Source organism: Oncorhynchus tshawytscha, unplaced genomic scaffold, assembly GCF_018296145.1.
Source record: "Oncorhynchus tshawytscha isolate Ot180627B unplaced genomic scaffold, Otsh_v2.0 Un_contig_15429_pilon_pilon, whole genome shotgun sequence".
In the NCBI taxonomy this organism is placed as follows: domain Eukaryota; kingdom Metazoa; phylum Chordata; class Actinopteri; order Salmoniformes; family Salmonidae; genus Oncorhynchus; species Oncorhynchus tshawytscha.
This window is the reverse complement of record NW_024608629.1, coordinates 40,547-68,428: the sequence shown is the minus strand read 5'-3', so window position 1 is coordinate 68,428 and position 27,882 is coordinate 40,547. Positions and strand designations below refer to the sequence as shown.

Here is a 27,882-nt window from a genome sequence, read left to right as displayed (position 1 = left end):
TCCGGTGATATGGATAAATAAAATTATCTGTTTATTTGTAGTTAAAAAAAAGGCACAAAAGGTCTTATTAACAGTCAGATAAACACATTATTATCATTGTCCTCTTCTTCGTTGCTTCCACGTGTACAGAGATGTTCTCACGCGCGCACACACAGTCTGAGTCACACTCCAGTCTGATCCAGGTCCAGTCTGCTGCAGTCCGGGATTACAGATAGAGTCCTGGAGACAAACAATCCGTCAGTAACACAACAGACACTCCTCTGTTTTCTACTCTTGTAGAGAAGGGGGACGGGACTCTTGGAGAAGGGGGGACGGGACTCTTGTAGAGAAGGGGGGACGGGGACTCTTGGGGGGGGGGACTCTTGTAGAGAAGGGGGGACGGGGACTCTTGTAGAGAAGGGGGGACGGGGACTCTTGTAGAGAAGGGGGGACGGGGACTCTTGTAGAGAAGGGGGACGGGGACTCTTGTAGAAGGGGGGAGGGGGACTCTTGTAGAGAAGGGGGGACGGGGACTCTTGTAGAGAAGGGGGACGGGGACTCTTGTAGAGAAGGGGGACGGGGGACTCTTGTAGAGAAGGGGGACGGGGACTCTTGTAGAGAAGGGGGGACGGGGGACTCTTGTAGAGAAGGGGGGACGGGGACTCTTGTAGAGAAGGGGGGGGAGGGGACTCTTGTAGAGAAGGGGGACGGGGACTCTTGTAGAGAAGGGGGACGGGGACTCTTGTAGAGAAGGGGGACGGGGACTCTTGTAGAGAAGGGGGGACGGGGACTCTTGTAGAGAAGGGGGGACGGGGACTCTTGTAGAGAAGGGGGACGGGGACTCTTGTAGAGAAGGGGGGGACGGGGACTCTTGTAGAGAAGGGGGGGGACGGGGACTCTTGTAGAGAAGGGGGGGGACGGGGACTCTTGTAGAGAAGGGGGGACGGGGACTCTTGTAGAGAAGGGGGGACGGGGACTCTTGTAGAGAAGGGGGACGGGGACTCTTGTAGAGAAGGGGGACTCTTGTAGAGAAGGGGGGACGGGGACTCTTGTAGAGAAGGGGGACGGGGACTCTTGTAGAGAAGGGGGACGGGGACTCTTGTAGAGAAGGGGGACGGGGACTCTTGTAGAGAAGGGGGACGGGGACTCTTGTAGAGAAGGGGGACGGGGACTCTTGTAGAGAAGGGGGACGGGGACTCTTGTAGAGAAGGGGGGACGGGGACTCTTGTAGAGAAGGGGGAACGGGGACTCTTGTAGAGAAGGGGGAACGGGGACTCTTGTAGAGAAGGGGGACGGGGACTCTTGTAGAGAAGGGGGACGGGGACTCTTGTAGAGAAGGGGGACGGGGAGAAGGGGGACTCTTGTAGAGAAGGGGGACGGGGACTCTTGTAGAGAAGGGGGGGGACGGGGACTCTTGTAGAGAAGGGGGGACGGGGACTCTTGTAGAGAAGGGGGACGGGGACTCTTGTAGAGAAGGGGGACGGGGACTCTTGTAGAGAAGGGGGGACGGGGACTCTTGTAGAGAAGGGGGACGGGGACTCTTGTAGAGAAGGGGGACGGGGACTCTTGTAGAGAAGGGGGACGGGGACTCTTGTAGAGAAGGGGGACTCTTGGGGACTCTTGTAGAGAAGGGGGACGGGGACTCTTGTAGAGAAGGGGGACGGGGACTCTTGTAGAGACTCTTGTAGAGAAGGGGGACGGGGACTCTTGTAGAGAAGGGGGACGGGGACTCTTGTAGAGAAGGGGGACGGGGACTCTTGTAGAGAAGGGGGACGGGGACTCTTGTAGAGAAGGGGGACGGGGACTCTTGTAGAGAAGGGGGACGGGGACTCTTGTAGAGAAGGGGGACGGGGACTCTTGTAGAGAAGGGGGACGGGGACTCTTGTAGAGAAGGGGGACGGGGACTCTTGTAGAGAAGGGGGACGGGGACTCTTGTAGAGAAGGGGGACGGGGACTCTTGTAGAGAAGGGGGGACGGGGACTCTTGTAGAGAAGGGGGACGGGGACTCTTGTAGAGAAGGGGGACGGGGACTCTTGTAGAGAAGGGGGACGGGGACTCTTGTAGAGAAGGGGGACGGGGGACTCTTGTAGAGAAGGGGGACGGGGACTCTTGTAGAGAAGGGGGACGGGGACTCTTGTAGAGAAGGGGGACGGGGACTCTTGTAGAGAAGGGGGACGGGGACTCTTGTAGAGAAGGGGGACGGGGACTCTTGTAGAGAAGGTACGGAGATACGGAGGTACGGAATCCCGGAGACGGGACTTGTAGAGAAGGTGGGGAGTGTGTTGTGAGACTTACTCTCTGATTAAGTCTGTGAGGTAGTGCCAGAAGGGGTCAGGCCTGGAGACAGAACAATACTGACATGTTACCACTGTTACCCCCATATGTTACATACTGATGTTACATACTGATGTTACATACTGATATGTTACACACTGATATGTTACACACTGATATGTTACATACCGATGTTACATACTGATGTTACATACTGATATGCTACCCACTGATATGTTACATACTGATATGTTACATACTGATATATTACCCACTGATATGTTACCCGCTGATATGTTACATACTGATATGTTACATACTGATATGTTACATACTGATATGTTACCCCCTGATATGTTACATACTGATATGTTACCCCCTGATATGTTACATACTGATATGTTACCCCCTGATATATTACCCGCTGATATGTTACATACTGATATATTACATACTGATATATTACCCGCTGATATGTTACATACTGATATGTTACATACTGATATATTACCCCCTGATATGTTACATACTGATATGTTACATACTGATATGTTACATACTGATATGTTACCCGTTGATATGTTACATACTGATATGTTACCCCCTGATATGTTACATACTGATATGTTACATACTGATATATTACATACTGATATGTTACATACTGATATATTACATACTGATATGTTACCCGTTGATATGTTACCCCCTGATATATTACATACTGATATGTTACCCCCTGATATGTTACATACTGATATGTTACCCCCTGATATGTTACATACCGATATGTTACTCCCTGATATGTTACATACTGATATGTTACCCCCTGATATATTACATACTGATATGTTACCCGCTGATATGTTACACACTGATATGTTACACACTGATATGTTACACACTGATATGTTACATACTGATATGTTACCCGCTGATATATTACATACTGATATATTACATACTGATATGTTACATACTGATATGTTACCCCCTGATATGTTACCCCTGATATGTTACCCCCTGATATGTTACGTACTGATATGTTACATACTGATATGTTACATACTGATATGTTACATACTGATATATTACCCCTGATATGTTACATACTGATATGTTACATACTGATATGTTACATACTGATATGTTACCCGTTGATATGTTACATACTGATATGTTACCCCCTGATATGTTACATACTGATATGTTACATACTGATATATTACATACTGATATATTACATACTGATATGTTACCCGTTGATATGTTACCCCCTGATATATTACATACTGATATGTTACATACTGATATGTTACCCCCTGATATGTTACATACCGATGTTACTCCCTGATATGTTACATACTGATATGTTACCCCCTGATATATTACATACTGATATGTTACCCGCTGATATGTTACACACTGATATGTTACACACTGATATGTTACACACTGATATGTTACATACTGATATGTTACCCGCTGATATATTACATACTGATATATTACATACTGATATGTTACATACTGATATGTTACATACTGATATGTTACCCCTGATATGTTACCCCCTGATATGTTACCCCCTGATATGTTACCCCTGATATGTTACCCCTGATATGTTACATACTGATATGTTACCCCTGATATGCTACATACTGATATATTACATACTGATATGTTACATACTGATATGTTACATACTGATATATTACATACTGATATGTTACATACTGATATGTCACATACTGATATGTTACATACATGTTACATTCTGATATGTTACATACTGATATATTACATACTGATATGTTACTCCCTGATATATTACATACTGATATGTTACCCCCTGATATGCTACATACTGATATATTACATACTGATATGTTACATACTGATATGTTACATACTGATATATTACATACTGATATGTTACATACTGATATGTTACCCCCTGATATGTTACATACCGATATATTACATACTGATATGTTACATACTGATATGTTACATACTGATATGTTACATGCTGATATGTTACATACTGATATGTTACCCCCTGATATATTACATACTGATATATTACATACTGATATGTTACATACTGATATGTTACCCCCTGATATATTACATACTGATATGTTACATACTGATATGTTACCCCCTGATATATTACATACTGATATGTTACATACTGATATGTTACATACTGATATGTTACCCCCTGATATATTACATACTGATATATTACATACTGATATATTACATACTGATATGTTACATACTGATATATTACATACTGATATGTTACATACTGATATATTACATACTGATATGTTACATACTGATATGTTACCCGCTGATATGTTACATACAGATATATTACATACTGATATGTTACCCGCTGATATGTTACCCGCTGATATGTTACATACTGATATGTTACATACTGATATGTTACATACTGATATGTTACCCGCTGATATGTTACATACTGATATATTACATACTGATATATTACATACTGATATGTTACATACTGATATGTTACCCGCTGATATGTTACCCACTGATATATTACATACTGATATGTTACATACTGATATGTTACCCGCTGATATGTTACATACTGATATGTTACATACTGATATGTTACATACTGATATGTTACCCGCTGATATGTTACACACTGATATGTTACACACTGATATGTTACACACTGATATGTTACATACTGATATGTTACCCGCTGATATATTACATACTGATATATTACATACTGATATGTTACATACTGATATGTTACATACTGATATGTTACCCCCTGATATGTTACGTACTGATATGTTACCCCCTGATATGTTACGTACTGATATGTTACATACTGATATGTTACCCCCTGATATGCTACATACTGATATATTACATACTGATATGTTACATACTGATATGTTACATACTGATATATTACATACTGATATGTTACATACTGATATGTCACATACTGATATGTTACATACATGTTACATTCTGATATGTTACATACTGATATATTACATACTGATATGTTACTCCCTGATATATTACATACTGATATGTTACATACTGATATGTTACATACTGATATATTACATACTGATATGTTACATACTGATATGTTACCCCCTGATATGTTACCCCCTGATATGTTACGTACTGATATGTTACATACTGATATGTTACCCCTGATATGCTACATACTGATATATTACATACTGATATGTTACATACTGATATGTTACATACTGATATATTACATACTGATATGTTACATACTGATATGTCACATACTGATATGTTACATACATGTTACATTCTGATATGTTACATACTGATATATTACATACTGATATGTTACTCCCTGATATATTACATACTGATATGTTACATACTGATATGTTACATACTGATATATTACATACTGATATGTTACATACTGATATGTTACCCCCTGATATGTTACCCCCTGATATGTTACGTACTGATATGTTACATACTGATATGTTACCCCCTGATATGCTACATACTGATATATTACATACTGATATGTTACATACTGATATGTTACATACTGATATATTACATACTGATATGTTACATACTGATATGTCACATACTGATATGTTACATACATGTTACATTCTGATATGTTACATACTGATATATTACATACTGATATGTTACTCCCTGATATATTACATACTGATATGTTACATACTGATATGTTACTCCCTGATATATTACATACTGATATGTTACATACTGATATATTACATACTGATATGTTACATACTGATATGTTACATACTGATATGTTACATACTGATATGTTACATACTGATATGTTACATACATGTTACATTCTGATATGTTACATACTGATATATTACATACTGATATATTACATACTGATATGTTACATACTGATATATTACATACTGATATGTTACATACCGATATATTACATACTGATATGTTACATACTGATATGTTACATACTGATATGTTACATACTGATATGTTACATACTGATATGTTACATACTGATATGTTACATACATGTTACATTCTGATATGTTACATACTGATATATTACATACTGATATATTACATACTGATATGTTACATACATGTTACATTCTGATATATTACATACTGATATGTTACATACTGATATATTACATACTGATATGTTACATACTGATATGTTACATACTGATATGTTACATACTGATATGTTACATACTGATATGTTACATACTGATATATTACATACTGATATGTTACATACTGATATATTACATACTGATATGTTACATACTGATATGTTACATACTGATATGTTACATACTGATATGTTACATACTGATATGTTACCCGCTGATATATTACATACTGATATGTTACATACTGATATGTTACATACTGATATGTTACATACTGATATGTTACCCGCTGATATATTACATACTGATATGTTACATACTGATATGTTACCCGCTGATATGTTACCCACTGATATATTACATACTGATATGTTACATACTGATATATTACATACTGATATGTTACCCGCTGATATGTTACATACTGATATGTTACATACTGATATGTCACCCCCTGATATGTTACATACTGATATGTTACCCACTGATATGTTACATACTGATATGTTACCCCCTGATATATTACATACTGATATGTTACATACTGATATGTTACCCACTGATATATTACATACTGATATGTTACATACTGATATATTACATACTGATATGTTACATACTGATATGTTACATACTGATATATTACATACTGATATATTACATACTGATATGTTACATACTGATATGTTACATACTGATATATTACCCGCTGATATATTACATACTGATATGTTACATACTGATATGTTACATACTGATATGTTACATACTGATATGTTACATACTGATATGTTTAGAGTCAGTTTACTGATATGTTCAGTTCAGAATGACAGAACTCACTGGTCTTTCAGGGAGGAAGAAGGGAAGGAGAACGACAGCTGGGATCCATCTGCAGAGAAAGAAAACATTCAGCGAGAGACAGACAAAACATGTTCATTCAGTGTGAGTGTGTGTACATGTGTGTGTGTGTGTGTGTGTGTGTGTGTGTACCAGTGCTGTGCAGCTCCACTGCTACCCCTCTGAGGAAGGTGTGTGTGTGTGTGTGTGTGTGTGTGTGTGTACCAGTGCTGTGCAGCTCCACTGCTACCCCTCTGAGGAAGGTGTGTGTGTGTGTGTGTGTGTGTGTGTGTGTACCAGTGCTGTGCAGCTCCACTGCTACCCCTCTGAGGAAGGTGTGTGTGTGTGTGTGTGTGTGTGTGTGTGTACCAGTGCTGTGCAGCTCCACTGCTACCCTTCTGAGGAAGGTGTGTGTGTGTGTGTGTGTGTGTGTGTGTGTGTGTGTGTGTGTGTGTGTGTGTGTGTGTGTGTGTGTGTGTACCAGTGTTGTGCAGCTCCACTGCTACCCCTCTGAGGAAGGTGTGTGTGTGTGTGTGTGTGTGTGTACCAGTGTTGTGCAGCTCCACTGCTACCCCTCTGAGGAAGGTGTGTGTGTGTGTGTGTGTGTGTGTGTGTGTGTACCAGTGCTGTGCAGCTCCACTGCTACCCCTCTGAGGAAGGACTCCAGTCTTCCAGGAGACGAAGACAGGAACCCAACAAGCCACCTCAAGGCCCACACATGACCCTGCACACACAGAGACACATTGGTCTTACTATTCTTGTGGGGACCAAACAAATTGATTCCCATTTAAAATCCTATTCTTCCTACCCCTTTCCCCTTCCTAACCTTTACCCTATGGGGGGGGACCGACAATTGTCCCCACTTGTCCAAATGGTCCTTGTGAGGACTTCTGGTCCCTACAACAACAGTAAAGCCCAACACACACACAAATCAATCTAAACATTATCCTGCACACAAATAAATAAACTAGTCAATCTAGTATATAGTATTACCGGAACTACACACAAATAAATAAACAAGTTAATCTAGAATATAGTATTACCGGAACTACACACAACTAAATAAACTAGTCAATCTAGTATATAGTATTACCGGAACTAAACACAAATAAATAAAGTAGTCAATCTAGTATATAGTATTACCGGAACTACACAGGAATAAATAAACAAGTTAATCTAGTATATAGTATTACCGGAACTACACAGGAATAAATAAACAAGTTAATCTAGTATATAGTATTACCGGACATACACAGGAATAAATAAACAAGTTAATCTAGTATATAGTATTACCGGAACTACACAGGAATAAATAAACAAGTTAATCTAGTATATAATATTACCGGAACTACACACAAATAAATACCTTGTACCTTGTATAGTTGAGGACAGGTAGAGCGGAGGTCAGAGGAGAGAGAGGAGGACAGAGGAGAGAGTGGAGGACAGAGGAGAGAGTGGAGGACAGAGGAGAGAGAGGAGGACAGAGGAGAGAGAGGAGGTCAGAGGAGAGAGTGGAGGACAGAGGAGAGAGTGGAGGACAGAGGAGAGAGTGGAGGACAGAGGAGAGAGTGGAGGACAGAGGAGAGAGAGGGGGAAAGAGGAGAGAGAGAGGAGGACAGAGGAGAGAGAGGGGGAAAGAGGAGAGAGAGACAGAGGAGAGCGCGGAGGACAGAGGAGAGAGCGGAGGACAGAGAGGAGGACAGAGGAGAGAGAGGAGGACAGAGGAGAGATGATGAGGACAGAGGAGAGAGAGGAGGACAGAGGAGAGAGAGGAGGACAGAGGAGAGAGAGGAGGACAGAGGAGAGAGAGGAGGACAGAGGAGAGAGGAGGACAGAGGAGAGAGCGGAGGACAGAGGAGAGAGCGTAGGACAGAGGAGAGAGCATAGGACAGAGGAGAGAGAGGAGGACAGAGGAGAGAGCGTAGGACAGAGGAGAGAGCGTAGGACAGAGGAGAGAGAGGAGGACAGAGGAGAGAGCGGAGGACAGAGGAGAGAGAAGAGGACAGAGGAGAGAGCGGAGGACAGAGGAGAGAGAGGAGGACAGAGGAGAGAGCGGAGGACAGAGGAGAGAGCGGAGGACAGAGGAGAGAGAGGAGGACAGAGGAGAGAGAGGAGGACAGAGGAGAGGTGTACCTTGTAATAGTTGAGGACGGGTAGAGCGGGGGTCAAAGGTTCGTGGAGGATCCGTAGCGCCAGACCCTGAGTTACCAACAGCAACAGGGCCTGGTCTGGATAAACCTAGATAAACACACACAAGTTACCAACAGCAACAGGGCCTGGTCTGGATACACCTAGATAAACACACACAAGTTACCAACAGCAATCAATTAAATAAATACACATGAATTATACTCAGGGATGCAAACTGGTGACACCTTTTAGTTGTTGCACTGAAACATGCAATAAATCTCTGCTAGGGGGAAATGCAGGTTTGACCTATGACCTACACGTTGAGTCTCTGTGTGTTAAATAAAGTGGATCAGGTGAAACTAACTCACAGCTAAAAAAAATGTACAGAAAGCATTCTAACATCTAGACTTTACTTCAAATGAGAGCGCTTGTTACCATGACAGCCTTTATAATAGAACGCTTGTCACCATGACAGCCTTTATAATAGAACGCTTGTTACCATGACAGCCTTTATAATAGAACGCTTGTCACCATGACAGCCTTTATAATAGAACGCTTGTCACCATGACAGCCTTTATAATAGAACGCTTGTCACCATGACAGCCTTTATAATAGAACGCTTGTTACCATGACAGCCTTTATAATAGAACGCTTGTCACCATGACAGCCTTTATAATAGAACGCTTGTCACCATGACAGCCTTTATAATAGAACGCTTGTCACCATGACAGCCTTTATAATAGAACGCCTGGTCTTAGTATTTTGTGCTTTCTTTATTATTTTGGTCAGGCCAGGGTGACATGGGTTATTTTATGTGGTGTGTTTTGTCTCGGGATTGTGGTATAGTAGAGTTGTCTAGGTAAGTCTATGGTTGCCTAGAGTGGTTCTCAATCACATCTAAATCCACAGTGTCTCCCCCCATCTAAACATCTAAATCCAGTGTCTCCTCCCCCATCTAAACATCTAAATCCAGTGTCTCCCCCATCTGAACATCTAAATCCACAGTGTCTCCCACCCCCATCTGAACATCTAAATTCACAGTGTCCCCCCCCATCTAAACATCTAAATCCACAGTGTCTCCCCCATCTAAACATCTAAATCCACAGTGTCTCTCCCCCATTTAAACATCTAAATCCAGTGTCTCCCCCATCTAAACATCTAAATCCAGTGTCTCCCCCATCTAAACATCTAAATCCAGTGTCTCCCCCATTTAAACATCTAAATCCACAGTGTCTCCCCATCTAAACATCTAAATCCACAGTGTCTCCCCCATCTAAACATCTAAATCCAGTGTCTCCCCCATCTGAACATCTAAATCCACAGTGTCTCCCACCCCCATCTAAACATCTAAATCCACAGTGTCTCTCCCCCATTTAAACATCTAAATCCAGTGTCTCCCCCCATCTAAACATCTAAATCCAGTGTCTCCCCCATTTAAACATCTAAATCCACAGTGTCTCCCCCATCTAAACATCTAAATCCACAGTGTCTCCCCCCATCTAAACATCTAAATCCACAGTGTCTCCCCCATCTAAACATCTAAATCCACAGTGTCTCCCCCCCATCTAAACATCTAAATCCACAGTGTCTCCCCCATCTAAACATCTAAATCCACAGTGTCTCCCCCATCTAAACCCACAGTGTCTCCCTCCCCCATCTAAACATCTAAATCCACAGTTTCACCCCCATCTAAACATCTAAATCCACAGTGTCTCCCCCATCTAAACATCTAAATCCACAGTGTCCCCCCATCTAAACATCTAAATCCACAGTGTCTCCCCCCATCTAAACATCTAAATCCACAGTGTCTCCCCCATCTAAACATCTAAATCCACAGTGTCCCCCCCCATCTAAAATTCCTTTTTGATACTGTTGCAAAGCTAACTAAAAGCAGCATTCCCCAAGAGAGGATGACTTTCACTTTAGCAGTGATAAATTCATGAACTTCTTTGAGGAAAAGATTATGATTATTAGAAAGCAAATTACGGACTCCTCTTTAAATCTGCGTATTCCTTCAAAGCTCAGTTGTCCTGAGTCTGCACAACTCTCCCAGGACCTAGGATCAAGAGAGACGCTCAAGTGTTTTAGTAATATATCTCTTGACACAATGATGAAAATAATCATGGCCTCTAAACCTCCAAGCTGCATACTGGACCCTATTCCAACTAAACTACTGAAAGAGCTGCTTCCTGTGCTTGGCCCTCCTATGTTGAACATAATAAACGGCTCTCTATCCACCGGATGTGTACCAAACTCACTAAAAGTGGCAGTAATAAAGCCTCTCTTGAAAAAGCCAAACCTTGACCCAGAAAATATAAAAAATGATCGGCCTATATCGAATCTCCCATTCCTCTCAAACATTTTAGAAAAGGTTGTTGCGCAGCAACTCACTGCCTTCCTGACGACAAACAATGTATACGAAATGCTTCAGTCTGGTTTTATACCCCATCATAGCACTGAGACGGCACTTGTGAAGGTGGTAAATTACATTTTAATGGCATCAAACCGAGGCTCTGCATCTGTCCTCGTGCTCCTAGACCTTAGTGCTGCTTTTGATACCATCGATCACCACATTCTTTTGGAGAGATTGGAAACCCAAATTGGTCTACACGGACAAGTTCTGGCCTGGTTTAAATCTTATCTGTCGGAAAGATATCAGTTTGTCTCTGTGAATGGTTTGTCCTCTGACAAATCAACTGTAAATTTCGGTGTTCCTCAAGGTTCCGTTTTAGGACCACTATTGTTTTCACTATATATTTTACCTCTTGGGGATGTTATTCAAAAACATAATGTTAACTTTCACTGCTATGCGGATAACACACAGCTGTACATTTCAATGAAACATGGTGAAGCCCCAAAATTGCCCTTGCTAGAAGCATGTGTTTCAGACATAAGGAAGTGGATGGCTGCAAACTTTCTACTTTTAAACTCGGACAAAACAGAGATGCTTGTTCTAGGTCCCAAGAAACAAAGAGATCTTCTGTTGAATCTGACAATTAATCTTAATGGTTGTACAGTCGTCTCAAATAAAACTGTGAAGGACCTCGGCGTTACTCTGGACCCTGATCTCTCTTTTGAAGAACATATCAAGACCATTTCAAGGACAGCTTTTTTCCATCTACGTAACATTGCAAAAGTCAGAAACTTTCTGTCCAAAAACGATGCAGAAAAATATATCCATGCTTTTGTCACTTCTAGGTTAGACTACTGCAATGCTCTACTTTCCGGTTACCCGGATAAAGCACTAAATAAACTTCAGTTGGTGCTAAATACGGCTGCTAGAATCCTGACTAGAACCAAAAAATTTGATCATATTACTCCAGTGCTAGCCTCTCTACACTGGCTTCCTGTCAAAGCAAGGGCTGATTTCAAGGTTTTACTGCTAACCTACAAAGCATTACATGGGCTTGCTCCTACCTATCTCTCTGATTTGGTCCTGCCGTACATACCTACACGTACGCTACGGTCACAAGACGCAGGCCTCCTAATTGTCCCTAGAATTTCTAAGCAAACAGCTGGAGGCAGGGCTTTCTCCTATAGAGCTCCATTTTTATGGAACGGTCTGCCTACCCATGTCAGAGACGCAAACTCGGTCTCAACCTTTAAGTCTTTACTGAAGACTCATCTCTTCAGTGGGTCATATGATTGAGTGTAGTCTGGCCCAGGAGTGGGAAGGTGAACGGAAAAGCTCTGGAGCAACGAACCGCCCTTGCTGTCTCTGCTTGGCCGGTTCCCCTCTTTCCACTGGGATTCTCTGCCTCTGACCCTATTACAGGGGCTGAGTCACTGGCTTACTGGGGCTCTCTCATGCCGTCCCTGGAAGGGGTGCGTCACCTGAGTGGGTTGATTCACTGATGTGGTCATCCTGTCTGGGTTGGCGCCCCCCCTTGGGTTGTGCCATGGCGGAGATCTTTGTGGGCTATACTCGGCCATGTCTCAGGATGGTAAGTTGGTGGTTGAAGATATCCCTCTAGTGGTGTGGGGGCTGTGCTTTGCAAAGTGGGTGGGGTTATATCCTTCCTGTTTGGCCCTGTCCGGGGGTGTCCTCGGATGGGTCCACAGTGTCTCCTGACCCCTCCTGTCTCAGCCTCCAGTATTTATGCTGCAGTAGTTTATGTGTCGGGGGGCTAGAGTCAGTTTGTTATATCTGGAGTATTTCTCCTGTCCTATTCGGTGTCCTGTGTGAATCTAAGTGTGCGTTCTCTAATTCTCTCCTTCTCTCTTTCTTTCTCTCTCTCGGAGGACCTGAGCCCTAGGACCATGCCCCAGGACTACCTGACATGATGACTCCTTGCTGTCCCCAGTCCATCTGACCGTGCTGCTGCTCCAGTTTCAACTGTTCTGCCTTATTATTATACGACCATGCTGGTCATTTATGAACATTTGAACATCTTGGCCATGTTCTGTTATAATCTCCACCCGGCACAGCCAGAAGAGGACTGGCCACCCCACATAGCCTGGTTCCTCTCTAGGTTTCTTCCTAGGTTTTGGCCTTTCTAGGGAGTTTTTCCTAGCCACCGTGCTTCTACACCTGCATTGCTTGCTGTTTGGGGTTTTAGGCTGGGTTTCTGTACAGCACTTTGAGATATCAGCTGATGTACGAAGGGCTATATAAATACATTTGATTTGATTTTGATTTGATTTGATCTAAACATCTAAATCCACAGTGTCTCCCCCATCTAAACATCTAAATCCACAGTGTCTCACCCCATCTAGACATCTAAACCCACAGTGTCTCCCCCTATCTAAACATCTAAATCCACAGTGTCTCCCCCATCTAGACATCTAAATCCACAGTGTCCCCCCACCCATCTAAACATCTAAATCCACAGTGTCCCCCCCATCTAAACATCTAAATCCACAGTGTCTCCCCCCATCTAAACATCTAAATCCACAGTGTCTCCGCCCCCATCTAAACATCTAAATCCAGTGTCTCCCCCTAAACATCTAAATCCACAGTGTCTCCCCCATCTAAACATCTAAATCCACAGTGTCTCCCCCCATCTAAACATCTAAATCCACAGTGTCTCTCTCCCCCTCTAAAGATCTAAATCCAGTGTCTCCCCCATCTAAACAGCTAAATCCACAGTGTCTCTCTCCCCCTCTAAAGATCTAAATCCAGTGTCTCCCCCATCTAAACATCTAAATCCACAGTGTCTCCCCCTCTAAACATCTAAATCCACAGTGTCTCTCCCCCCATCTAAACATCTAAATCCACAGTGTCTCTCCCCCATCTAAACATCGAAATCCACAGTGTCTCTCCCCCATCTAAACATCTAAATCCACAGTGTCTCCCCCATCTAAACATCTAAATCCACAGTGTCTCTCCCCCATCTAAACATCTAAATCCAGTGTCCCCCCATCTAAACCCACAGTGTCTCCCCCATCTAAACATCTAAATCCACAGTGTCCCCCCCATCTAAACATCTAAATCCACAGTGTCTCCCCCATCTAAACATCTAAATCCACAGTGTCTCCCCCATCTAAACATCTAAATCCACAGTGTCCCCCCATCTAAACATCTAAATCCACAGTGTCCCCCCATCTGAACATCTAAATCCACAGTGTCTCCCCCATCTAAACATCTAAATCCACAGTGTCTCTCCCCCATCTGAACATCTAAATCCAGTGTCTCTCTCCCCTCTAAACATCTAAATCCACAGTGTCTCCCCCATCTAAACATCTAAATCCACAGTGTCTCTCCCCCCATCTAAACATCTAAATCCACAGTGTCTCTCTCCCCCTCTAAACATCTAAATCCACAGTGTCTCTCCCCCATCTGAACATCTAAATCCACAGTGTCTCCCCCATCTAAACATCTAAATCCAGTGTCTCCCCCATCTAAACATCTAAATCCACAGTGTACCCCCCATCTAAACATCTAAATCCACAGTGTACCCCCCCATCTAAACATCTAAATCCACAGTGTCTCTCTCCCCCTCTAAAGATCTAAATCCAGTGTCTCCCCCATCTAAACATCTAAATCCACAGTGTCTCTCTCCCCTCTAAAGATCTAAATCCAGTGTCTCCCCCATCTAAACAGCTAAATCCACAGTGTCTCTCTCCCCCTCTAAAGATCTAAATCCAGTGTCTCCCCCATCTAAACATCTAAATCCACAGTGTCTCCCCCTCTAAACATCTAAATCCACAGTGTCTCTCCCCCCATCTAAACATCTAAATCCACAGTGTCTCTCCCCCATCTAAACATCGAAATCCACAGTGTCTCTCCCCCATCTAAACATCTAAATCCACAGTGTCTCCCCCATCTAAACATCTAAATCCACAGTGTCTCTCCCCCATCTAAACATCTAAATCCAGTGTCCCCCCATCTAAACCCACAGTGTCTCCCCCATCTAAACATCTAAATCCACAGTGTCCCCCCCCATCTAAACATCTAAATCCACAGTGTCTCCCCCATCTAAACATCTAAATCCACAGTGTCTCCCCCATCTAAACATCTAAATCCACAGTGCCCCCCCCCATCTAAACATCTAAATCCACAGTGTCCCCCCCATCTGAACATCTAAATCCACAGTGTCTCCCCCCCATCTAAACATCTAAATCCACAGTGTCTCTCCCCATCTGAACATCTAAATCCAGTGTCTCTCTCCCCCTCTAAACATCTAAATCCACAGTGTCTCCCCCCATCTAAACATCTAAATCCACAGTGTCTCTCCCCCATCTAAACATCTAAATCCACAGTGTCTCTCTCCCCCTCTAAACATCTAAATCCACAGTGTCTCTCCCCCATCTGAACATCTAAATCCACAGTGTCTCCCCATCTAAACATCTAAATCCAGTGTCTCCCCATCTAAACATCTAAATCCACAGTGTACCCCCCATCTAAACATCTAAATCCACAGTGTACCCCCCATCTAAACATCTAAATCCACAGTGTGTGTATAATGTGTGTGTGTGTGTGTATAATGTGTGTGTGTGTGTGTGTGTGTGTGTATAATGTGTGTGTGTGTGTGTGTGAGTGTGTGTCTGGTGTGAGCAATGTGAGTGTGTGTGTGTGTGTGTGTGTGTGTGTGTGTGTGTGTGTGTGTGTGTGGTGTGCACACCATCAGGAAGGTCCGTGGGATCTGGATGAGGTGTCCCAGAGATCCCTGGTTCAGCAGGATCTCCATGGTAACGTTTCTCGCCTCCTACAAAACACACAATGCTGAAACAACAACAACAACAACAACAGCCCAGAGAAAGACAAGCGTGTGTGTGTGTGTGTGTGTGTGTGTGTGTGTGTGTGTGGTGTGTGTACCGTCAGAAAGGCAGTGTCAGGAGGACCAGCAGGAGAATTGAGCACGTGGAGAAAGTATGCCCAACTCTGAGACTGAAACACAGATACACACATTATGTCCACACAGGTTGAATGACTGCCCATTTCTGAGTTTCAGCGGTCTGAGATTCAGCGGTCTGAGTTTCAGCGCTCTGAAGTTCAGAGTTCTAGACTCAAGGTTGTGAGACTCACGTCCTTGTAGACAGCCATGTTGCTCTTCAGAACCCTCAGGCCAAACTTCACCACCTCGACCTGCCTGGGAACCACAGCACCTAGAAGAAGAAGAGAGAGAGAGGAGGAGAGAGAGGAGAGATGGAGGAGGACAGGACAGGACAAGAGAGAGGAGAGAGGGAGGAGGACAAGACAAGAGAGAGGAGGGAGGGAGGAGGACAGGAACAGAGAGAGGAGAGATGGAGGAGGACAGGAACAGAGAGAGGATAGAGGGAGGAGGACAAGACCAGAGAGGGGAGGAGAGATGGAGGAGGACAGGAACAGAGAAAAGAGAGAGGGAGGAGGACAAGACAAGAGAGGAGGAGAGGGAGGAGGACAAGAGAGAGGGAGGACAGGACAAGAGAGAGGAGAGAGGGAGGAGGACAGGAACAGAAAGAGGGAGGAGGACAGGACAAGAGAGAGGTGAGATGGAGGAAGACAGGACAAGTGTGTGTATATCAGACAGGAGATAGCTAGATGTGTGTGTGTATATCAGACAGGAGATAGCTAGATGTGTGTGTGTATATCAGACAGGAGATAGCTAGATGTGTGTGTGTATATCAGACAGGAGATAGCTAGATGTGTGTGTGTATATCAGACAGGAGATAGCTAGATGTGTGTGTGTATATCAGACAGGAGATAGCTAGATGTGTGTGTGTATATCAGACAGGAGATAGCTAGATGTGTGTATATATATCTAACCTTTGACCTCCTCCCAGGGAGTGTCGGGGGAGAGGGGCTGCGTTGCAATGGCAGCGGTGGCGCTGGGCGCGGTTGCCGTGGTGATGATGCGTAGGTAGAGGGTGAAGAGGCGTGGCGTTAGGCGGCAGACGGGGCAGCAGACCCCAGGGGGCGGATAGAAGAAGGAGGAGAGGGCGGAGCTAAAGTCCCCGGCCTTCATCAGGAAGAGAGGGATCAGATCCCGCACCGCCTGGAGACTAGAGTAGACACACACACACACACACACACGTTAGGCACACGGACAAACTTTAAACACACACACAGACAAGCATTACACAAGTAAATATATACTAACACACAAACAGGTAGATACAGAGTAACAGGTAGATACAGAGTAACAGGTAGATACAGAGTAACAGGTAGATACAGAGTAACAGGTAGATATAGGGTAACAGGTAGATACAGAGTAACAGAGTAACAGGTAGATACAGAGTAACAGGTAGATACAGAGTAACAGGTAGATATAGGGTAACAGGTAGATACAGAGTAACAGGTAGATACAGAGTAACAGATAGATATAGGGTAACAGAGTAACAGGTAGATACAGAGTAACAGGTAGATACAGAGTAGCAGGTAGATACAGAGTAACAGGTAGATACAGAGTAACAGGTAGATACAGAGTAACAGGTAGATACAGAGTAACAGGTAGATATAGGGTAACAGAGTAACAGGTAGATACAGAGTAACAGGTAGATACAGAGTAGCAGGTAGATACAGAGTAACAGGTAGATACAGAGTAACAGGTAGATACAGAGTAACAGGTAGATACAGAGTAACAGGTAGATATAGGGTAACAGAGTAACAGGTAGATACAGAGTAACAGGTAGATACAGAGTAACAGGTAGATAGAGAGTAACAGGTAGATACAGAGTAACAGTGTAACAGAGTAACAGGTAGATACAGAGTAACAGGTAGATACAGAGTAACAGGTAGATACAGAGTAACAGGTAGATACAGAGTAACAGGTAGATATAGGGTAACAGAGTAACAGGTAGATACAGAGTAACAGAGTAACAGGTAGATAGAGAGTAACAGGTAGATACAGAGTAACAGGTAGATACAGAGTAAGAGTAACAGGTAGATACAGAGTAACAGGTAGAGCAGTGACTCACAGTTCTGTGTTCCCACTATGAACCACCTTCAGGTAACGGGTCAACTCCCTGTACCTACAGACAAACAGAAATAAACAAAATAAGGAAATATCATGTACAGTGTGTGTGATGGTGTGTGATGGTGTGTGTGTGATAGTGTGTGTGTGTGTGTGTGATGGTGTGTTGGTGTGTGTGTGTGTGTGATGGTGTGTGTGTGTGTGATGGTGTGTGTGTGTGTGATGGTGTGTTGGTGTGTGATGTGTGTGATGGTGGGTGTGTGTGTGTGTGTGTGTGTGTGTGTGTGTGTGTGTGTGTGTGTGTGTTGGTGTGTGATGGTGTGTGATGGTGTGTGTGTGTGTGATGGTGTGTGTTGGTGTGTGATGGTGTGTGTTGGTGTGTGATGGTGTGTGTTGGTGTGTGATGGTGTGTGTTGGTGTGTGATGGTGTGTGTTGGTGTGTGATGGTGTGTGATGGTGTGTGTGATGGTGTGTGTGATGGTGTGTGATGGTGTGTGTTGGTGTGTGTGTGTGATGGTGTGTGTGTGTGTGTGTTGGTGTGTGATAGTGTGTGTTGGTGTGTGATGGTGTGTGTTGGTGTGTGATGGTGTGTGTTGGTGTGTGATGGTGTGTGTTGGTGTGTGATGGTGTGTGTGATGGTGTGTGTTGGTGTGTGTGTGTGTGATGGTGTGTGATGGTGTGTGTGTGTGTGTGTGATGGTGTGTGATGGTGTGTGTTGGTGTGTGTGATGGTGTGTGTTGGTGTGTGATGGTGTGTGTGTGTGTGATGGTATGTGATGGTGTGTGTGTGTGTGATGTGTGTGTGTGATGGTGTGTGTGTGTGATGGTGTGTGTGTGATGGTGTGTGTGTGTGTGATGGTGTGTGATGGTGTGTGATGTGTGTGATGGTGTGTGATGGTGTGTGATGGTGTGTGATGGTGTGTGTGTGTGTGTGTGATGGTGTGTGTGTGTGTGATGGTGTGTGATGGTGTGTGTGTGTGTGTGTGATGGTGTGTGTGTGTGATGGTGTGTGTGTGTGTGATGAGTGTGTGATGGTGTGTGATGGTGTGTGTGTGATGGTGTGTGTGTGATAGTGTGTGTGTGTGATGGTGTGTGTGTGTGTTGGTGTGTGTGTGATGGTGTGTGTGTGATGGTGTGTGTGTGTGATGGTGTGTGTGTGATGGTGTGTGTGTGTGATGGTGTGTGTGTGTGATGGCGTGTGTGTGATGGTGTGTGTGTGATGGTGTGTGTGTGATGGTGTGTGTGTGATGGTGTGTGTGTGATGGTGAGTGTGTGTGTGATGGTGTGTGTGTGATGGTGTGTGTGTGAGTGTGTGTGATGGTGTGTGTGTGATGGTGTGTGTGTGTGTGATGGTGTGTGTGTGATGGTGTGTGTGTGAGTGTGTGTGATGGTGTGTGTGTGATGGTGTGTGTGTGAGTGAGTGTGTGTGATGGTGTGTGTGTGATGGTGTGTGTGTGAGTGTGTGTGATGGTGTGTGTGTGATGGTGTGACCTCTACATGCTTTGTAAGTAGGAAAACCTATAAATGACCTGGTGGACCAGTTGACTGATGAACAGACCTCTACATGCTTTGAAAGTAGGAAAACCTATAAATGACCTGGTGGACCAGTTGACTGATGAACAGACCTCTGCATGCTTTGTAAGTAGGAAAACCTATAAATGACCTGGTGGACCAGTTGACTGATGAACAGACCTCTACATGCTTTGTAAGTAGAAAAACCTATAAATGACCTGGTGGACCAGTTGACTGATGAACAGACCTCTACATGCTTTGTAAGTAGGAAAACCTATAAATGACCTGGTGGACCAGTTGACTGATGAACAGACCTCTACATGCTTTGTAAGTAGGAAAACCTATAAATGACCTGGTGGACCAGTTGACTGATGAACAGACCTCTACATGCTTTGTAAGTAGGAAAACCTATAAATGACCTGGTGGACCAGTTGACTGATGAACAGACCTCTACATGCTTTGTAAGTAGGAAAACCTATAAATGACCTGGTGGACCAGTTGACTGATGAACAGACCTCTACATGCTTTGTAAGTAGGAAAACCTATAAATGACCTGGTGGACCAGTTGACTGATGAACAGACCTCTACATGCTTTGTGAGTAGGAAAACCTATAAATGACCTGGTGGACCAGTTGACTGATGAACAGACCTCTACATGCTTTGTAAGTAGGAAAACCTATAAATGACCTGGTGGACCAGTTGACTGATGAACAGACCTCTACATGCTTTGTAAGTAGGAACACCTATAAATGACCTGGTGGACCAGTTGACTGATGAACAGACCTCTACATGCTTTGTAAGTAGGAAAACCTATAAATGACCTGGTGGACCAGTTGACTGATGAACAGACCTCTACATGCTTTGTAAGTAGGAAAACCTATAAATGACCTGGTGGACCAGTTGACTGATGAACAGACATCTACATGCTTTGTAAGTAGGAAAACCTATAAATGACCTGGTGGCCCAGTTGACTGATGAACAGACCTCTACATGCTTTGTAAGTAGGAAAACCTATAAATGACCTGGTGGCCCAGTTGACTGATGAACAGACCTCTACATGCTTTGTAAGTAGGAAAACCTATAAATGACCTGGTGGCCCAGTTGACTGATGAACAGACCTCTACATGCTTTGTAAGTAGGAAAACCTATAAATGACCTGGTGGCCCAGTTGACTGATGAACAGACCTCTACATGCTTTGTAAGTAGGAAAACCTATAAATGACCTGGTGGACCAGTTGCAGATATTGATTGTGATGGTAAATACCTGTTGAGTCTCTGTAATGTTTCAGCTCTCAGCAGGACAACAGCGGCAGATTCAGTCAGCGGCTCCTTCTTCCCTTTTCCTGGTCGGATCCCCGTCACGTTCTGTCCCTTTAACACTGAGACCAGCAGGACATCTGACCAGGGGAGAACACACAGCCTGGAACACACACACACACATATATTAACGGTCTGTCCCTTTAACACTGAGACCAGCAGGACATCTGACCAGGGGAGAACACACAGCCTGGAACAAACACATTAACGGTCTGTCCCTTTAACACTGAGACCAGCAGGACATCTGACCAGGGGAGAACACACAGCCTGGAACAAACATACACATTAACGGTCTGTCCCTTTAACACCTGAGACCAGCAGGACATCTGACCAGGGAGAACACACAGCCTGGAACACACACACACATATTAACGGTCTGTCCCTTTAACACTGAGACCAGCAGGACATCTGACCAGGGGAGAACACACAGCCTGGAACAAACACATTAACGGTCTGTCCCTTTAACACTGAGACCAGCAGGACATCTGACCAGGGAGAACACACAGCCTGGAACAAACATACACATTAACGGTCTGTCCCTTTAACACTGAGACCAGCAGGACATCTGACCAAGGGAGAACACACAGCCTGGAACAAACACACATATTAACGGTCTGTCCCTTTAACACTGAAAGGGGAGGGGAGGGTCTATACCTGTTTCTCAGAGCGATGCAGCTGGGAGGTAGGGGGAGGGTCTGTACCTGTTTCTCAGAGAGATGCAGCTGGGAGGTAGGGGGGGGGGTCTGTACCTGTTTCTCAGAGAGATGCAGCTGGGAGGTAGGGGAGGGTCTGGTCTGTACCTGTTTCTCAGAGAGATGCAGCTGGGAGGTAGGGGGAGGGTCTGTACCTGTTTCTCAGAGATGCAGCTGGGAGGTAGGGGGAGGGTCTGTACCTGTTTCTCAGAGAGATGCAGCTGGGAGGTAGGGGGAGGGTCTGGTCTGTACCTGTTTCTCAGAGAGATGCAGCTGGGAGGTAGGGGAGGGTCTGTACCTGTTTCTCAGACCGATGCAGCTGGGAGGTAGGGGGAGGGTCTGTACCTGTTTCTCAGAGAGATGCAGCTGGGAGGTAGGGGGAGGGTCTGGTCTATACCTGTTTCTCAGAGAGATGCAGCTGGGAGGTAGGGGGAGGGTCTGGTCTATACCTGTTTCTCAGAGCGATGCAGCTGGGAGGTAGGGGGAGGGTCTGGTCTGTACCTGTTTCTCAGAGAGATGCAGCTGGGAGGTAGGGGGAGGGTCTGTACCTGTTTCTCAGAGAGATGCAGCTGGGAGGTAGGGGGAGGGTCTGGTCTGTACCTGTTTCTCAGAGAGATGCAGCTGGGAGGAAGGGGAGGGTCTGGTCTGTACCTGTTTCTCAGAGAGATGCAGCTGGGAGGTAGGGGGAGGGTCTGGTCTGTACCTGTTTCTCAGAGAGATGCAGCTGGGAGGAAGGGGGAGGGTCTGGTCTGTACCTGTTTCTCAGAGAGATGCAGCTGGGAGGTAGGGGGAGGGTCTGTACCTGTTTCTCAGAGAGATGCAGCTGGGAGGTAGGGGGAGGGTCTGGTCTGTACCTGTTTCTCAGAGAGATGCAGCTGGGAGGTAGAGGGAGGGTCTGGTCTGTACCTGTTTCTCAGAGAGATGCAGCTGGGAGGAAGGTGGAGGGTCTATACCTGTTTCTCAGAGCGATGCAGCTGGGAGGTAGGGGGAGGGGTCTGTACCTGTTTCTCAGAGAGATGCAGCTGGGAGGTAGGGGGAGGGTCTGGTCTGTACCTGTTTCTCAGAGAGATGCAGCTGGGAGGTAGGGGGAGGGTCTGGTCTGTACCTGTTTCTCAGAGAGATGCAGCTGGGAGGTAGGGGGGGGGTCTGTACCTGTTTCTCAGAGAGATGCAGCTGGGAGGTAGGGGGAGGGTCTGTACCTGTTTCTCAGAGAGATGCAGCTGGGAGGTAGGGGGAGGGTCTGTACCTGTTTCTCAGAGAGATGCAGCTGGGAGGTAGGGGAGGGTCTGGTCTGTACCTGTTTCTCAGAGACGATGCAGCTGGGAGGTAGGGGAGGGTCTGGTCTGTACCTGTTTCTCAGAGAGATGCAGCTGGGAGGTAGGGGGAGGGTCTGGTCTGTACCTGTTTCTCAGAGAGATGCAGCTGGGAGGAAGGGGGAGGGTCTGGTAGAAACCTTGAAGTTTCTGGAGAAACTCTGGACTGAAGTCACACTCCACCATCTGTCTCCGCACCGCCTCCATTACCCTGAACACACAGAGACACACAGAGACACACACACACAGAGACAAGTTACCCAATCCTAAATGGATCTCTATGGTGTTACCCAGTCCTAAATGGATCTCTATGGTGTTACCCAGTCCTAAATGGACCCCTAGACCCTATGGTGTTACCCAGTCCTAAATGGACCTCTAGACCCTATGGTGTTACCCAGTCCTAAATGGACCTCTAGGTGTTACCCAGTCCTAAATGGACCTGTTTACCCAGTCCTAAATGGACCTCTATGGTGTTACCCAGTCCCCCTAAATGGTGTTACCCAGTCCTAAATGGACCTCTATGGTGTTACCCAGTCCTAAATGGACCCAGTCCTAAATGGACCCAGTCCTAAACGGACCTCTATGGTGTTACCCAGTCCTAAATGGACCTCTAGACCCTATGGTGTTACCCAGTCCTAAATGGACCTCTAGACCCTATGGTGTTACCCAGTCCTCTAGACCCTATGGACCCAGTCTAAATGGTCTATGGTTACCCAGTCCTAAATGGACCTCTATGACCCAGTCTAAATGGACCTCTATGTATGGTGTTACCCAGTCCTAAACCTCTATGGACCCAGTCCTATGGTCTATGGTTACCCAGTCCTAAATGGACCTCTATGGACCTCTATGGTGTTACCCAGTCCTAAATGGACCTCTATGGTGTTACCCAGTCCTAAATGGACCTCTATGGTGTTACCCAGTCCTAAATGGACCTCTATGGTGTTACCCAGTCCTAAATGGACCTCTATGGTGTTACCCAGTCCTAAATGGACCTCTATGGTGTTACCCAAATGTCCTAAATGGACCTCTATGGTGTTACCCAGTCCTAAATGGACCTCTATGGTGTTACCCAGTCCTAAATGGACCTCTATGGTGTTACCCAGTCCTAAATGGACCTCTATGGTGTTACCCAGTCCTAAATGGACCTCTATGGTGTTACCCAGTCCTAAATGGACCTCTATGGTGTTACCCAGTCCTAAATGGACCTCTATGGTGTTAAATGGACCCAGTCCTAAATGGACCTCTATGGTGTTACCCAGTCCTAAATGGACCTCTATGGTGTTACAGTCTAAATGGACCTCTATGGTCCCTAAATGGACCTCTATGGTGTTACCCAGTCCTAAATGGACCTCTATGGTGTTACCCAGTCCTAAATGGACCTCTATGGTGTTACCCAGTCCTAAATGGACCTCTATGGTGTTACCCAGTCCTAAATGGACCTCTATGGTGTTAGTCCTAAATGGACCTCTAAATGGACCTCTATGGTGTTACCCAGTCCTAAATGGACCTCTATGGTGTTACCCAGTGGACCTCTATGGTGTTACCCAGTCCTAAATGGACCTCTATGGTGTTACCCAGTCCTAAATGGACCTCTATGGTGTTACCCAGTCCTAAATGGACCTCTATGGTGTTACCCAGTCCTAAATGGACCTCTATGGTGTTACCCAGTCCTAAATGGACCTCTATGGTGTTACCCAGTCCTAAATGGACCTCTATGGTGTTACCCAGTCCTAAATGGACCTCTATGGTGTTACCCAGTCCTAAATGGACCTCTATGGTGTTACCCAGTCCTAAATGGACCTCTAGTCCTAAATGGACCTCTATGGTGTTACCCAGTCCTAAATGGACCCTAGTTACCCAGTCCTAAATGGAATGGACCCAGTCTAAATGGACCTCTATGGTGTTACCCAGTCCTAAATGGACCTCTAGACCCTATGGTGTTACCCAGTCCTAAATGGACCTCTAGACCCTATGACCCAGTGGTGTTACCCAGTCCTAAATGGACCTCTAGGTGTTACCCAGTAATGGACCTGTTAAATGGACCCAGTCCTAAATGGACCTCTAGACCCTACCCCAGTCCTAAATGGACCTCTATTACCCAGTCCTAAATGGACCTCTAGACCCTATGGTGTTACCCAGTCCTAAATGGACTCCTAGACCCTATGGTGTTACCCAGTCCTAAATGGACTCCTAGACCCTACACCCTATACCACTTGTGGAGGTCTGAGAGAATTTGATGAGTCTCAGCAATATGTTGAAACTTACCAAGATTATCAGAATGCAAGGTGGAGCTATTCCCCTATCCCAAATACCTGAGATCGCCACGTGCTTTAGGGTGTAGGGGTCCATATGGGATTTGGTGTGTGTGTGTGTACCTGGTTAGCAGCAAGGGCAGGGCCTCCGCTGTCCTGGCCTCAAGATGATGGGAAATCACTGGTCTGTTAGGGGTTAGAGGTCACAGAAGTCAGGGGTTAGACGTCGAGGCAGATTTAGTCATATTAGAAGTGTGAAGCCTCCCGAATGGTGCCGTGGTCTTAGGCACTGCATCACAGCCACTAGAGATTCAGGGTTCGAGTCCAGGCTCTGTCGCAGCCGGCCGCGACCGGGAGACCAGTGTCGCCGGGTTAGGGGAGGGTTTGGACGGCAGGGATGTCCTCGTCCCATCTCGCACTGGCGACTCCTGTGGCGGGCCGGGCACAGGGCACGCTGACTTGGTCGCCAGGTGTGCATCGTTTCCTCCGGGACATTGATGCGGCTGGCTTCCGGGTTAAGTGGGCATTGTGTCAAGAAGCAGTATGATTTGGTTGGGTTGTGTTTCGTGGGGACGCACGGCTCTCGACCTTCGCCTCTCCCGAGTCCGTACGGGAGTTGCAGCAATGAGACAAGAATAACTACCAATTGCATACCACGAAATTGGGGAGAAAAAGGGGGTATAGTATCTGGAAGGTACAGTATCCGGAAGGTACAGGATCTGGAAGGTATATGATCTGGAAGGTACTGGATCTGGAAGGTACTGGATCTGGAAAGTACTGGATCTGGAAGGTACAGGATCTGGAAGGTACAGGATCTGGAAGGTACAGGATCTGGAAGTGATACCCATGAAGTCCTATGTCCTATTGAATGTGGTGGTCCTATGTTGGATCACTAGGGGGTAGTGAAGACCTATGTTGGATCGTTTGGGGGTAATGAAGTGTTTGGCCAAAATGATCATCAGCACTCCGCATCCAAACGGACACTTCAATATTCTGAAACCATTAACATCTTCTGAAAACATTAGCATCTTCTGAAACCATTAGCATCTTCTGAAACCATTAGCATCTTCTGGAACCATTAGCATCTTCTGAAACCATTAGCATCTTCTGAAACCATTAGCATCTTCTGAAACCATTAGCATCTTCTGAAACCATTAGCATCTTCTGAAACCATTAGCATCTTCTGAAACCATTAACATCTTCTGGAACCATTAGCATCTTCTGAAACCATTAACATCTTCTGGAACCATTAGCATCTTCTGAAACCATCAGCATCTTCTGAAACCATCAGCATCTTCTGGAACCATTAGCATCTTCTGAAACCATCAGCATCTTCTGGAACCATTAACATCTTCTGGAACCATTAACATCTTCTGAAACCATTAGCATCTTCTGGAACCATTAGCATCTTCTGAAACCATTAGCATCTTCTGGAACCATTAACATCTTCTGAAACCATTAACATCTTCTGAAACCATCAGCATCTTCTGAAAACATTGGATCGCTAGGGGGTAATGACGTCCTATTGAATGTGGTGGCCGGCACAGACCCCTACTCTGATATGTCCAAGTACATCCTTCTCCAGGGACTTGTATTGTAACATGAATTATTCAGAACAGCCTGAATTCTTCGGGGGGAATGGACATGTTGATCAATTGGGGAACAAGGGACCTAAACGTGTGACAGGGAAAAACACTCCCCACACCATTAAACCACCGCCACCAGCCTGTACCGTTGACACCAGGCAGGATGGGTCCATGGATCAAACCCTGACTCTTCCATCAGCCTGTACCGTTGACACCAGGCAGGATGGGTCCATGGATCAAACCCTGACTCTTCCATCAGCCTGTACCGTTGACACCAGGCAGGATGGGTCCATGGATCAAACCTGACTCTTCCACCAGCCTATACCGTTGACACCAGGCAGGATGGGTCCATGGATCAAACCTGACTCTTCCACCAGCCTGTACCGTCACCAGGCAGGATGGGTCCATGGATCAAACCCGACTCTTCCATCAGCCTGTACTTTTGACA

The 27,882-nt window shown here is 45.1% G+C and overlaps 1 protein-coding gene across 2 annotated transcripts; it reads right to left on the bottom strand.

The window, feature by feature from the left end:
* On the bottom strand, nt 1-26,386 carry LOC121843678. Of its 2 annotated transcripts, XM_042313448.1 has the most exons (13): nt 25,972-26,386; nt 23,685-23,807; nt 21,539-21,694; nt 18,768-18,821; nt 17,617-17,852; nt 16,897-16,976; nt 16,687-16,758; nt 16,493-16,576; nt 9,432-9,536; nt 7,920-8,022; nt 7,302-7,350; nt 2,275-2,316; nt 1-219 (listed from the first exon to the last, which is right to left on the bottom strand). In XM_042313448.1, the coding sequence occupies exons 2-13, from the start codon at nt 23,801-23,803 to the stop codon at nt 162-164; spliced, it is 1,158 nt and encodes a 385-aa protein (XP_042169382.1). In that variant the 5' UTR covers nt 23,804-23,807; nt 25,972-26,386; the 3' UTR covers nt 1-161. The 2 variants fall into 2 exon arrangements, with proteins under 2 accessions (XP_042169382.1, XP_042169383.1); XM_042313449.1 differs by lacking the exon at nt 25,972-26,386 and having other exon boundaries at nt 23,685-23,937.
* Nucleotides 26,387-27,882: the final 1,496 nt, after the last annotated feature.

What these genes read in the sequence shown, in the direction of transcription:
- LOC121843678 (XM_042313448.1), bottom strand. Translation starts at nt 23,803, where the DNA reads ATGGAGGCGGTGCGGAGACAGATGGTGGAGTGTGACTTCAGTCCAGAG. An exon ending in TGCATCTCTCTGAGAAACAG is followed by an intron (nt 21,695 to 23,684) that starts GTACAGACCAGA and finishes TGTGTGTTCCAG; the next exon opens with GCTGTGTGTTCTCCCCTGGT. An exon ending in TCCCTGGGAGGAGGTCAAAG is followed by an intron (nt 16,977 to 17,616) that starts GTTAGATATATA and finishes TTCTTCTTCTAG; the next exon opens with GTGCTGTGGTTCCCAGGCAG.